General features: G+C 40.2%; 1 protein-coding gene across 1 annotated transcript in view; it reads left to right on the forward strand.

The window, feature by feature from the left end:
- GNS (glucosamine (N-acetyl)-6-sulfatase) overlaps nucleotides 1-12,593 on the forward strand; it is a 54,338-nt gene that overhangs the window by 10,384 nt on the left and 31,361 nt on the right. The window contains exons 4-9 of the mRNA XM_027593913.2: nucleotides 10-75; nucleotides 706-804; nucleotides 2,232-2,399; nucleotides 4,059-4,141; nucleotides 5,297-5,415; nucleotides 7,593-7,696. Coding sequence (XP_027449714.1) covers nucleotides 10-75; nucleotides 706-804; nucleotides 2,232-2,399; nucleotides 4,059-4,141; nucleotides 5,297-5,415; nucleotides 7,593-7,696 — 639 coding nt within the window. The remainder of the gene's footprint in view (nucleotides 1-9; nucleotides 76-705; nucleotides 805-2,231; nucleotides 2,400-4,058; nucleotides 4,142-5,296; nucleotides 5,416-7,592; nucleotides 7,697-12,593) is intronic.

Consider the following 12,593-nt stretch of genomic DNA (forward strand, 5'->3'; position numbering starts at 1 on the left):
GCTTTTCAGTATGGAGCCCCAGATGCCGGTGGACTAGAACACGTTCCTCTAGGCTGGAGTTACTGGTATGCCTTGGTGAGTGATTATTGAAGTCTGTGACAATTATACACAGCCCTACAGTAAAATATGTTTATAATTTAGCTCTGATTTTGATATAAGTTGCTTTGCATTTATGATTAGCCATTTTATCCTCTTAAAAGCAAGTCTGTTGATTTGGGAATCACTCCTCTGGGGGATTTTTTTCCTACATCACACAAGGTTTAGTTACATATTTGTCAGTTCTATCTGATCCACTTGTGGCTTTTTAAACCAAGACAGATTATTGAAACTATGCTAATAGTTAATAAAACTGTAGTCAGAAAATCCAGTTCAGTACTAACTTCAGTAATTACCTTTTTTTTTTAATGCCTTTTTTTTCTTTAAAGATTTATATGACTGGGGCTGGCGGGGGGGTGCTGGGGCAGAAGGAGAGAGAGTCTCAAGCAGACTCCACGCTGAGCGTGGAGCCTGATGAAGGGCTGAATCTCACAACCCTGAGATCACAACCTGAGCCAAAACCAAGAGTCCAACGCTTAACCAACCATGCCACCCAGTTGGCCCAAAATGTCTTACTACTATTTAAACAGTATAGTTTAGCCCTGCATGATTTCTGACTTTCATTTGGTGTGCTGACCTCTTAACAAATTTTACTTTCCTGTCTAATAGGAAAAGAATTCTAAATACTATAATTACACCCTCTCTATCAATGGGAAGGCACGGAAGCATGGTGAAAACTACAGTGTGGACTACCTGACAGATGTTCTGGTGAGTTATCAAAGCTCTGTCCTTGCAGGTTTGGCTCACAGTTGATTGAAACCTCTGCTTAGAAAACCTTTGGACTTGGTCATGTTGAGTAATGTAAATGAATAATGACTTCATTTACCTGCCAAAAATATTTCCAACTGATTAAAGACTCCTGAGGGCATTTTTCTTTGTATATAAGCCAGGCTCAGAGTTAATGTTCTTGAAATTCCAGCAACAAATCCTTTTCCAAAGGCTAATCTCTAAGACTGTAGAGATTACTTTGAAGAGATTTTACTTTAGAGGTTCTTACTCTTGACCCCAGATTCACTCACAGGCTATGAGAGGACAGCTTCACCATGAGGATGAGGAGCTAGGGACTGGGAGTTCTTAAGGCTTTGTGGATTTCTATATAAAAATTACTGAAACTGGGTGAATTTAGGACTTTCCTTTCCTGTCTGAGGTGTTTCTAATGACAGCCCTCCACAGAGTATTTATTCACCAAATATTTCAGCACCCAGCATAGCAGGTGTTCAGTAAATGAAGCAGAAGCCCTCTTGGTGATCAGGTAGACAAATAAGACAAGGTATGGGGGTTACTTAGATAACGTCTAAAGAGGTGAGAGTGACTTGTGCAGATCAGTGGAAAGGGTGCACGGACAGAGGGAACAATGGCTGTGGGGGCACTGAGGCAGAAGTGTGCTTGGCATGTTGGGACCACAGGCTTCTGACAGGGCTAGAGTAAGCAGGTGGGTCGGATGGTCAATATCCTTTGAGTTTAGTGATGGAAATAAATGAAGCTATAAATCAACTAGAACAATTAAACGCATAGCATGTATGTGGGATGCTTTCATTTTCGTAATGTGTCTCCAGATAAGCAAATGAAAAATGTAAGTCAATATAAATTAAAATCCTGGTGTGAGGTATTTGGATTTAATGTTATTCATTTAGCTTAGCTGCTTTAGCTGGCATAACTTATGATATCTACGCTCTGTATATTTTTATAAGAATAAGGTAACTTAATCCACCTGTCCCACTGTGAATTAGATTGACTCTCTTTTTATATACTTCAAGGTATCAGAGGCATACTCTAAGCCGTATTAATGCAGGCTAATCCTTAAAAGGCCAAATTACTATTTCTTTCCTTATGGGAGGCATAACAATTTTTAGGTCATGTCTAATCACTAAGATCTTACTTGCTTTTTAGGATGGTATGCTTTTTTTATACTTATTTTTTTAAATAAGTATTGCCTAAAACCCAAATATTTGTTCCAACAACACACTTGTAAATAACTGTGACATAGATTGTGTTAACATTAAAATTGGTTAAAATTTTTAAGATTGATTAAAAACTAATATGACCCTATACCTCCTGTATACCTGAGAACATGCATCTCTCAAGTCCTGAACTGTTGGGTAAGATAGAAGATGACAGATATTTGTATATCTCAGGCTAATATCTCTTTGGGCTTCCTGGACTACAAGTCCAACTCTGAGCCGTTCTTCATGATGATCTCCACACCAGCACCTCATTCTCCTTGGACAGCCGCACCTCAGTACCAGAAGACCTTCCAGAACGTCTTTGCACCAAGAAATAAGAACTTCAACATCCATGGAACGGTAGCTTCCCTTAACCCTTGAATTAAACACTTGATATAAGTAACTGTATATTACCTTGTTAGGGAGCCTTTGAGCCATGTAGTTGGTTTTCCTTCCAGATCTTTTTAAAGGTAATTGTACCTATCTTGAATATAATAGATAGCATAAACTTGCTTCAGAAGGACAGATAAGCTTCCTGCCACACATCCAGTTAACAGCTGGAGAGTCCACAGGAAATACTAAAGAAATGCTATCTTTCTTGACTACAGGCTCTCCTGCTAAATCTCTATGCTGGCTTTCCTCCTATGTGGCAGTGACTGAGACACGTCCCGTGGGGCTGAGCTAGGGCTGCAGCAGCTTCCTGTGGGTGGCCCTCACCAGGCCTGAGGCATAGGAAAGAGGGGGTAACATAGTGCAATATGATTAGAAAGGGAAGTTGAATGGAGAGATGAGCCAGAGCAGGGAATATAATTAAGGACCACAACCTAAATACTTGCCTAATATGCCAGTTACTTATACTTTCCTTGGCACAGAGTGTAGGCTGTTCACTGGTTCAAAGGCAGAAGTTCTGTACTGCCTTGTGCCTGTTGCCCAGAAATCTTAATTGCTGGTGAGATGTGGTAGACTGAATGAGTCTTGGATTAGACTCAGCACTACCACTTTCGAACCAAATGACCTGACTGAGCAAGATGCTTAACTTCTGCTTTTCTGTCTAAAGTGGGAGAAATAAAGTGGAAGGTCCTCTTTCCTTATGCAGCTGCAATATGGATTAAAGAACATAGAAATATGCAGCACATTGCCTGGCACATTGTAGGCAAATGTTTTAAGTAGGATTTTTAAAGCTGAGAGAATGGAGTTTTGAACTAGAGGGTCATTCTCTATGTTCCAAAAGAAGTTAATAGAAGTTCCCTTAAGCAAGTAAGTTTAGAAATTTTAACTAAGTCACTCTATTACATAATTTCTCAGAGTTATTCCTGTTCCAACATGAATTTCCAACAGGAGGATATGCTGTATAACGTTTCTCAAACATATTAACTAAGAACCCTTTGAGGCTGATAGTTTGGGAGATGGTAACTTAGGGCTTTATGAGTAGAGAGGAGAGAATTAATGATATATGGGAATGTTTTTGTTCTTTAGAACTGTGAGTGCTTTATTTAAATGATAAGAACCTTCTAGATTTGGGCTTGAGGTTTTGGGAAATTGCTATGATGAGATTTTTCCCAGAGTTCTAGGATAATCAATATCTTGGGTAGGAAAATAGAGGGTGATAGAATGATGGCTTATTAGGGCAAAACTTATTGAAAGATAAAGTTAATATTTACCCTTTTGTAGCCTGGGTAGTAGACCCAAAGCATAGACTAGGTGTTAATAGATTCAGTCTCCTTTTAACCAGTAGTTTCCCAATATCTTTCACTAAATCTCTTGGAATGCTGATTAATGCTGCTAACAAGGAGCCCAGGCCTTCGGAGCTACTGGGAAGAAGCTAAAGAATGAGTGATAATCTGTAGAGAGTGTTTTTAGGAGTACATGGGGCAGGGGAGAGGAAGTCTTAAGTTCCTTAAATGCTCCGGTAAGTTCCTTTTTGCTGAAGTATAAAATGCTCCTTTCCATTATGTACTCTAGTAGTTTATTTGATTGTAGTGACTTGGTGCTAACTTTTTTTTTTTTTTTTAATTTTAGAATAAGCACTGGTTAATTAGGCAAGCCAAGACCCCAATGACTAATTCTTCAATACAGTTTTTAGATAGTGCATTTCGGAAAAGGTAAGAGCTGCTGCTTTCTCAATCTGGTTGGTCTTTGAGGACCTTCCAAATCAGCCCATGAACCACAATGTGGTTATCTTTGAGACAAAATCAGAAGGTAGCAAGTTGGTGGGAGAGACTCTTTGATTGGGGGGTACTAACAAAACAATTCATTTTTATGACTTGTTAAAACATAATTGCAAGCTGGAGCCATTTGGTTAAAAAAAAAATTTTTTTTTCTCCCTATGTCTGAAGAAAAGGTCACTTTGTAAGAGCTCAGGCCCAATATTTGCATAAGACCCAAGGGCTTAGACTAGAGCAAAATATTTGCCGTTGCTATTTGAAATTTCAAGGAATTTCTTTAAGTCAGTTCTTAAAAATTCATTACAGTCTCTTAAGATGTATTGAGATTATACCAGGGGCTAGCAAACTTTCTGTAAAGGGCCAGAAAGTAAATATTATAGCCTGTCAGGCCAGACAGTTTTTGTCACAGTTGCCCAGCTTTGCTATTGGAGTAAAACTAGGCAATATATGAATGAATGAGCACGACTGTGTTCCCGTAAAACTTTATATAAAAATAGTGAGTTGTTTAATGGGTACAGAGTTTCAGATTTGCAAGAAGAAAAGGTTCTGGAGATCTGCTTCCCTGTGTGAATATACTTAATGCTGTTGCTTGTACCCTTAAAATTTGTTAAGATGGTAAATTTTATGTTGTGTGTTTTTTATCATAATTTAAAAATAAAAACAGTGGGCAAACGGGCCCATTGCTATAGTTTGCCAACCCCTAGTTTAGACCCTTAAACGTTGTTGTGGCATGGGTCTATCTGAATTAATCTGTGCTCATCAGTACTGAATTGACAGCTTTCCCTTCCAGTTGTTTCTGCTCTCATCACCAGTGTTAATAAAGCTAGCTGGTGATTAAAAGCCTCGTTTATTTCTTTGAGAACAGTTAAATTTATAATCAACTAACTGTGTTCTGGGATTTTCTTTTTTTTTTTTTTTTTTTTTTAAGTGAGTGGTCTGAGGAAAGGAGATTTGGGATTTGAGCTTTTGGGGAGCGTGGTTTGGGTGCTTTGGGTGGTTTTGTTTCGGACTTCTCTCCTGCTTTTTTGGCAAGATAGCATTCCTTCAGCCATTGTTTCTGAAATCCTGTTGTCACCCTCTGTGTACATCCAGGTGGCAAACTTTACTGTCAGTTGATGACCTTGTGGAGAAACTGGTCAAGAGATTGGAGTTCAATGGGGAACTTAACAACACGTACATCTTTTATACCTCAGACAATGGCTATCACACAGGTAAGGGGCAGACTGGGGTGTTCCTGTGGCCTTGATGAGGTGCCTTTCCTTTTTCACCCAGTCAGTAGCACTAACACAGAGCTCTAGGCCTATTGTAGCAATGGATAGGCCAGAGGGGGAGGGTGCTGCCCTCAAGACCCCTCTGGTTAGAGGGTCAACTCATTTGCACATGGAGAGATCAGGTTTCGTTATTTGATATTTCATGTGCCAAATTAAATGATGTACTAGGATTTGGGATCAGAGAGTGGGCTTGCTAGGTTGGAGGCAGGCTTTAGGAAAAAGGTAAGAAACTGAACTAGATTTATTTTTCTTAAAGATTTTATTTATTTGAAGCGGGGGAAGGAGGGAGCACAAGCAGGGGGAGTGGTAGAAGGAGAGGGAGAAGCAGGCTCCCTGAGGAGCAGGGAGCCCCATGCGGGGCTCCATCCCAAGACCCTGAGATCATGTCCTGAGCCAAAGGCAGGTGCTTAACTGACTGAGTCACCCAGGCTCACCAAAACTGAACTAGATTTAAAGGGCAAGTAGACCTTAGAGACTAGGGGTAAGAGATTCTATACAGAAAGACCAAGAAAAGGTTGTCTTGGGGGAAAAGCCCTTTCTTGTGAAATTATGAGATGTTTTATTGATTTTTTTTTTTTGCTTGTGTGGATATTTGTGGTTTTTGTTTTATGTTTTGTCTTTTCAAAACCATGAGTCAACCCCATATCCTTGACTTTCCTTTTTTCCGCTTGGATTTTCTTAAAAATGAATGTTGTCTTTCCCCAGCTATCAATTTCATAAACTTGAAAACTACTAACCTGAGGCTTGCTTGCATAGGAGCAGATTGATGAGGCATTTAATGTTTTGTTGTGAATATTTTTAAGCACTCAAAGTAGAGACTAATAAAATAACCTCCATTTCCAGCTTCAGTTTTCAGCTACCCATGGCCAGTCTTTCAAATTCTTCCTACCTTCCCCATGTTTGTCTTTATTTAGCTTAGAGGGTTTTGAAGAAACTTCATTGTGATCCTGTACATCAACACTACATTGTGCTGACTAGTCTATTATGTATCAGGGTCTAGACAAAGTCCACATGCTACCTGTATTTTTTATGTGCTCTGAGGCTGGTTATTGCCACTGATTTATTGGGAAGAGTTTTTGTTGTTGTTGTTCTTTAGAATATCTCACATTCTGGGTTTGGCTAATCGCTTTCTCATGATGCCTTAACTTGTGTTTCTGTAGTCAGCATTTTCTGTAGATTGGTAGTTAGATCTAGAGTCTTAATAGAAATGGACATTTTCAGCGAAAATGCTTCCTTGGTGATACTGATAAGTACTTCCTATTACATCACTTCATGATGGTGTCTGGTTGACTCACTTTATCAATGCTGCTATTAATCAGTGGCTCATGTGGTGTCAGCCTGGGCCTGTCCTATGAACCTTTTGTGGCTGAAGCTTCCATTGATGATTGTTGCTTTAATCCACTATTCTCTCAAAAATGGCAAAATGATGACTTCATAACCCTGTTCTTCCTTCTGCGTTTATTAGTTGGAATTCCTTAGAGAAGAACTCAACTGTTTGGTTATCTTGAAATGCAGTTTATTCAGGAAAGGCCAGATAAAATTTTGTTCCTTTATATACAGTTTTTAGAGTAACCTTATTCAGTTGTAGTCAGGTTGTGTATCATACATAAATGATGTGTTTGTGTTTCAGTACTTTTCAGTCATTGTTTTTGCTGAATTTGTCCTATCTTAGACCAGAGAGTCCCCCTAGTCATTTGTTTAAAGAAGATGAACCCATGGGGCGCCTGGGTGGCTCAGTCGGTTAAGCGTCTGCCTTCGGCTCAGGTCATAATCCCGGGGTCCTGGGATCGAGCACCACATCAGGCTCCCTGCTCAGTGGAGAGCCTGCTTCTCCCTCTCTTTCTGCCTGCAGCTCCCTCTGCTTGTGCTCTCTCACTCACATGCTTCTGTCTCTCAAATAAATGAATAAAATCTTAAAAAAAAATAGAAAAAAAAGATTAATTCATTTCCTGCCTTGTAGTAATAAGAAACCCAAGCAATTGTAAACTTTCCATTAAAGCCCCATAAATAGTAGAACAGAGTTGTTTTCATTCTTACTGTCAATTGAGCGAATGTGTGAAGTGACACTTCTGTCCTGGCTCCTGGCTCCATCTTTACCCTCTGTGTTTTGTTTTCAGGACAATTTTCTTTGCCAATAGATAAAAGACAGCTATATGAGTTTGATATCAAAGTTCCACTGCTGGTTCGAGGACCTGGGATCAAACCAAATCAGACAAGCAAGGTAGGTGCCTGAGAAACTGATGCTGTTTACAGGTAGCACTTGCCTGAGGAAAGAAGGCTGCTCCTCTAAAGAGGAGGCTGATTAGATTTCTCCTCCTATGAGGATGAAGTCTGATCGGCTTAAGATCTTATAAGTACTAATAAGCCTTGGAGATGATGAGTCCCTTTTTTACTTTTATTTTTTTAACTCCTGGGCACCTTCTATTAACTGTACTCCCCACCCCCCCCCGATATATACATATCCTATCAGTATGAGTATCTTTTATTTGTCCTTCAAGACTGTAAATCTTTACTTTTTCCTGGAGCAGTGACTTTCCACCATGGTCCTCATCAGCATCACCTTCTGAAATTGTGAAAGGTTCAACATCCAGAATGGTTCTAATGGACTCACTTGGACTAGAATAGAGACCCAGCCTCTGCTTTTTTTTCTGCAGCTCACAGATAATTCTGAGAGGCAGCCCAGTTTGGGGCCCACTATCCAGTAGATCAGAGCTCCTCAGGCTGATCGCCCTGGGGACCGTGTTAAAATGCAGATACAGATTCTGATTCTGCATTTCTGACCTCCCAACTGATAGCTGCTGCCAGTCTGACCTCACTGAGTATCACCTATAGAAAGCATGTTTTCTCAGGATTTCGTCCCTCTTTCTGTGGGACTCTTCCTCACTAAAGCATTGCTGTTTTACTGATTCTTTCTCCTAGAACTGTCATAATGTACCACTTTCTTTTGTTGCCATTTCCATTTGGTTTCAGTGTCTTTTTCCAAACTGGGTACCTAATACTGAGGCACTTTGTTCCTGGAGATTGTGGGCACTCTGATCCAAAACACTTTGGTCTAATGCTTGGAAGATAAGAATTGATAAGCTCTACTAGTTATGTCGTCTTTTCTGTAATAACACAGTTTCAGTCCTAGCTCTGTGAGACAAAAGAAAATGAGCAAATACATCATTTAAGCTAAAATTGGAAAATGGACCAGACTTTCTGGGTATACTAGGTACTTTAGTCTAATTTTGGTGTTTAATGTTTAAGTGTCTAATTCACTTCTTTTTGTAATGTTCATGGTGGAATTATGTTGAAATTCTTTCAGAAAGGTAAAATGGCCTTCATAATTTCTTTTGAGTTTTCTTTTTTTCTTAACACCTACATTCCTAAAGCCAGTCACTTCCCAACAAATTCAATACCCTATAAATGGGTCTCCTTTCAAAGGAGATAGGTGAGTTTGGAGGACCATTAAGTCTTTTTTTTTTTTAAGCCTTTATTTATTTGAGTTTTTTACTTTTTTAATCTAAATTCAATTAACATATAATGTATTATTTGTTTCAGGGGTACAGGTCTGTGAATCATCAGTCTTATTTAATACCCAGTGCTCATTACAACACATACCCTCCCCAATGTCCATCACCCAGTTACCCCATCCCCTCCAGCAGCCCTCAGTTTGTTTCCTGAGATTAAGAGTCTCTTATGGTTTGTCTCCCTCTCTGGTTTTGTCCTGTTTCATTTTTTTCTCTCTTCCCCTATGATCCTCTGCCTTGTTTCTTAAATTCCACATATCAGGGCGCCTGGGTGGCTCAGTCGTTAAGCGTCTGCCTTCGGCTCAGGTCATGATCCCAGGGTCCTGGGATCGAGTCCCACATCGGGCTCCCTGCTCCGCGGGAAGCCTGCTTCTCCCTCTCCCACTCCCCCTGCTTGTGTTCCTGCTCTCGCTATCTCTCTCTGTCAAATAAATAAAATCTTTAAAAAAAAAAAAAAAAATTCCACATATCAGTGAGATCATATGATAATTGTCTTTCTCTGATTGACTTATTTCGCTTAGTCTTAAAAGCGTTTTCTTGATCTTGGTGTTGGGAGTTGACTCAGGAGAACATATTGGCAGCTGTGTGCATTTCCAAGGAACAGGGCTACTAGGGCCACTTCTAACCAGCGTGGGGAAGGAGGCTGAATGAGAACAGAATGGAATGTGTCAGCCAGCTGGCCATCAAACAAACTGTTCCTTTTATCTTCAAATTAACAGTGGCATCTGAATATTAAAGTAGAGAAGTTCACCTTCTCTAAGCAGTCTAAATGAAACCTGGTTCCTAGGAAACCATTTCAACAATAATATCTATTGCTTAATGACTGCTTAGTGTGTGACAGGTGCTATTCTAAGTGTATTAGCTATATCAATTCATGTAACTGTCACAGCCTTGTCACAGCCTTATGAGATAGAGATACTGTTATACCCATTTCACAGATGAGGAAACTGAGGTATAGAAGTTAAATGGCTTGCCCAAGATAATGTAGCTATAAAAAACCAGAGTCTGGCTCCAGAGTCTATACTTAACCATTACCATATAGCTCAGAAAATATTTAAGTATCTTGTGCTAGCAGGCTTGGATACACAGCACTGAGCAGTCAGGGAAGATTGGTTCTTAACTCCCAGTGTCCAGAGAGCCAGATCCTTCAGCTACAGTTGTCAATGAAAGCTTCTGAGGCATTTGAGCAGAGACCTGGGTGTTGAAAAGGATTTAGTCCTGCAGAGATCTATGCAAGGGCATTCTGAGCAGAACAGTAAATGTGAAAGCACACATCTGAGAATGAGCTTGGCTTGTTCAGGGGACAGAATGGGAGCTGTACTGAACTACTTTCACTTCTAAGTGTACCATCTCTCTCACCTCCTTGTCTTTGTATGGCTGATTGCTCCTTCTGTTTGGAATGCCCCGCTTATGCCCCTTGCACCTCACTAATTGTCCTTTAGAGCTTCAGTTTGGGGCTTCTGTCTGGAGAGTCACTACAGACACCCGCCCCCACTTGGGGTAGGTGCCCTTCCCATGTGCCTAGCTGCCCTCACACTTACCACACCCTACTGACTTTTTTTTTTTTTACTTGAGTTTCTAGAAGAAAGGCACTGTCTAAGCTTAGAATACCGAGCCCTTAACACACACTGGGGGGACATCCATGTTGCCTGAATGGTTATTACCAAGGTCACAAAGTAAGTGGCAGAACCAGGACTGAAAATTGTCTGTTCTTAAAATCCGTGTGTGTGTGTGTGTGTGTGTGTGTGTGTGTGTGTGTGTTGCACTGCTGTGCTGACAGATGTAGTTTGAGAAGTACGAAATGCTCAGCCTCTACCTAAAACAAAGAATGTCAGAGATGGTGGGTGATTCATCATGTGTTGGCAACATAGTTGTCTCGGTGCCAGTTGTCCTGTGTGAGTGGCACAGGGTTATGAGTTGGGCATAATAAGCTGAGCTCACAAAAGCTGGTGGCCAAAACAGGGCACGTTTGACCAGTGGACTTAGCTTTGTGTTAGCTGTTGGAGAGCAGAGGCAGGTGATGTGTGTGGATGCCAAAGACTGGCTTATTGAGGTTTTCTCTCCTGGCTGGAAGTTAATCTAGCTTTAGATTTGGTGGTAGAAATTCTTCAAAAGCGTTTTAAGAAAGGAAAAGGTTAGTAGGAAAAAAATGACACAGCATGATCCAGGGGAAACAGAACTGAACTGGGTGTCAAGAAGACAACATACTGGCTTTAAGACTGGCCAAATAGGCCTTGTTTCCCTGTGTGAAATTGGGAGAATGGTAAGTGGAAAACTCTCAAGTGTAACTCAGTGATGCCCTGGGTTCTTCCTTACAGGGAAGATGGGGCTGAGGGATAAATCCAGATGAAGTAGCCCAAGATGTGGGGAGCCCTCTCCTTTCTTATGCAGTTCAGTGCTTTTCACTACATGGATTTGGGGTGCTCTCTGGTGTGCTCGCAGTCTTTCCTTTGATAACTCTACATGAATCCTGTAATACCAGGGCTTAAATGTCCATTTGGAAACCCGATGTATCCTCCAGAGAGCTGTCTTATTTTTTCTCTGTAATTCTGTAGCTCTGTCATTCTTCTAGAGCTAAAAAATAAGCAGCTCCAAGGCATGATATCCTTTGATTTCATGCCCCAGAATTTTCTAAGAGCTTTTATTTGATCAGAATATCTATATACATAAATCCTAAGAACATTCCCAAACTGGGAGGCTGTGATTTATGAAATAATTTACTTCTGGTCTTGTCAGCGCTTTTCAGTTCCAATCCATAAATGAATCTTTAAGTTTATACTTAGTAATAAAAGCAATACCATTTTAGGAACTTGAATTGCTAGTGTTCCTAGAAGTCATTATGATCATGGGCCTATAGTATCCATTCTATTTCTTGTTTGTAAAAACCAGAGACAGGTAGAATTCTCTTTTGGATTCTTCACTCATACCCCATATCCACTAGAAGTCTCCCATCTTCTGACATAGTATGCTGATTTTGAGATTCTTTATCTCTTAGACCAAAGCCTAGAAGGGAAGAAAATTTGTCCATTATTTTTTAGGGAATATGTAATTATTGTGGATAGCTGGGAACAGAGTCCTAAGATGATGTCTATGATACTTGGGACAAATCTTAGTGACTTTTGATTTGTACTGAAACTTACAGACCTTTCTCCCCATGGAGAAGACTGCCATTTGAGAGAGCCTCCCATCGTATAGCTGATGGCTCTTAAGGCAGTTCTGATGAAACAGGCTGTCCATTTTATATCTCTGGGTTTTATTATTTTGGTGTTTACTTTTTTTTTTCCTTATAAAACTGCTTTGGACATGTTAGTACTATCTGTGGATTTGGCTTTACTTCATGTTCTAGACATGACTGAAGATCTTTTAGTCACACGTCAGGGTCTTTTGGCCTTGATCCGTTTCTGGAGGTTACGTTTCTGCTTGTCTCTTTCCTGCCATGATCTCTTCCATATTCATACCCACTCTTGTTGACTGTATTCAGAGTGGCTCAGTCCACCTGGGAGACTTGGAATTAGGGAAGATATCTCTTACATTGGGTCTTGCATGATCCCTAGAGACATTGTTTTTTGTTTGTTTGTTTTTTTAAGATTTTATTTATTTATCTGACAG

Source organism: Zalophus californianus, chromosome 9 (genome assembly GCF_009762305.2).
Source record: "Zalophus californianus isolate mZalCal1 chromosome 9, mZalCal1.pri.v2, whole genome shotgun sequence".
Lineage (NCBI taxonomy): Eukaryota > Metazoa > Chordata > Mammalia > Carnivora > Otariidae > Zalophus > Zalophus californianus.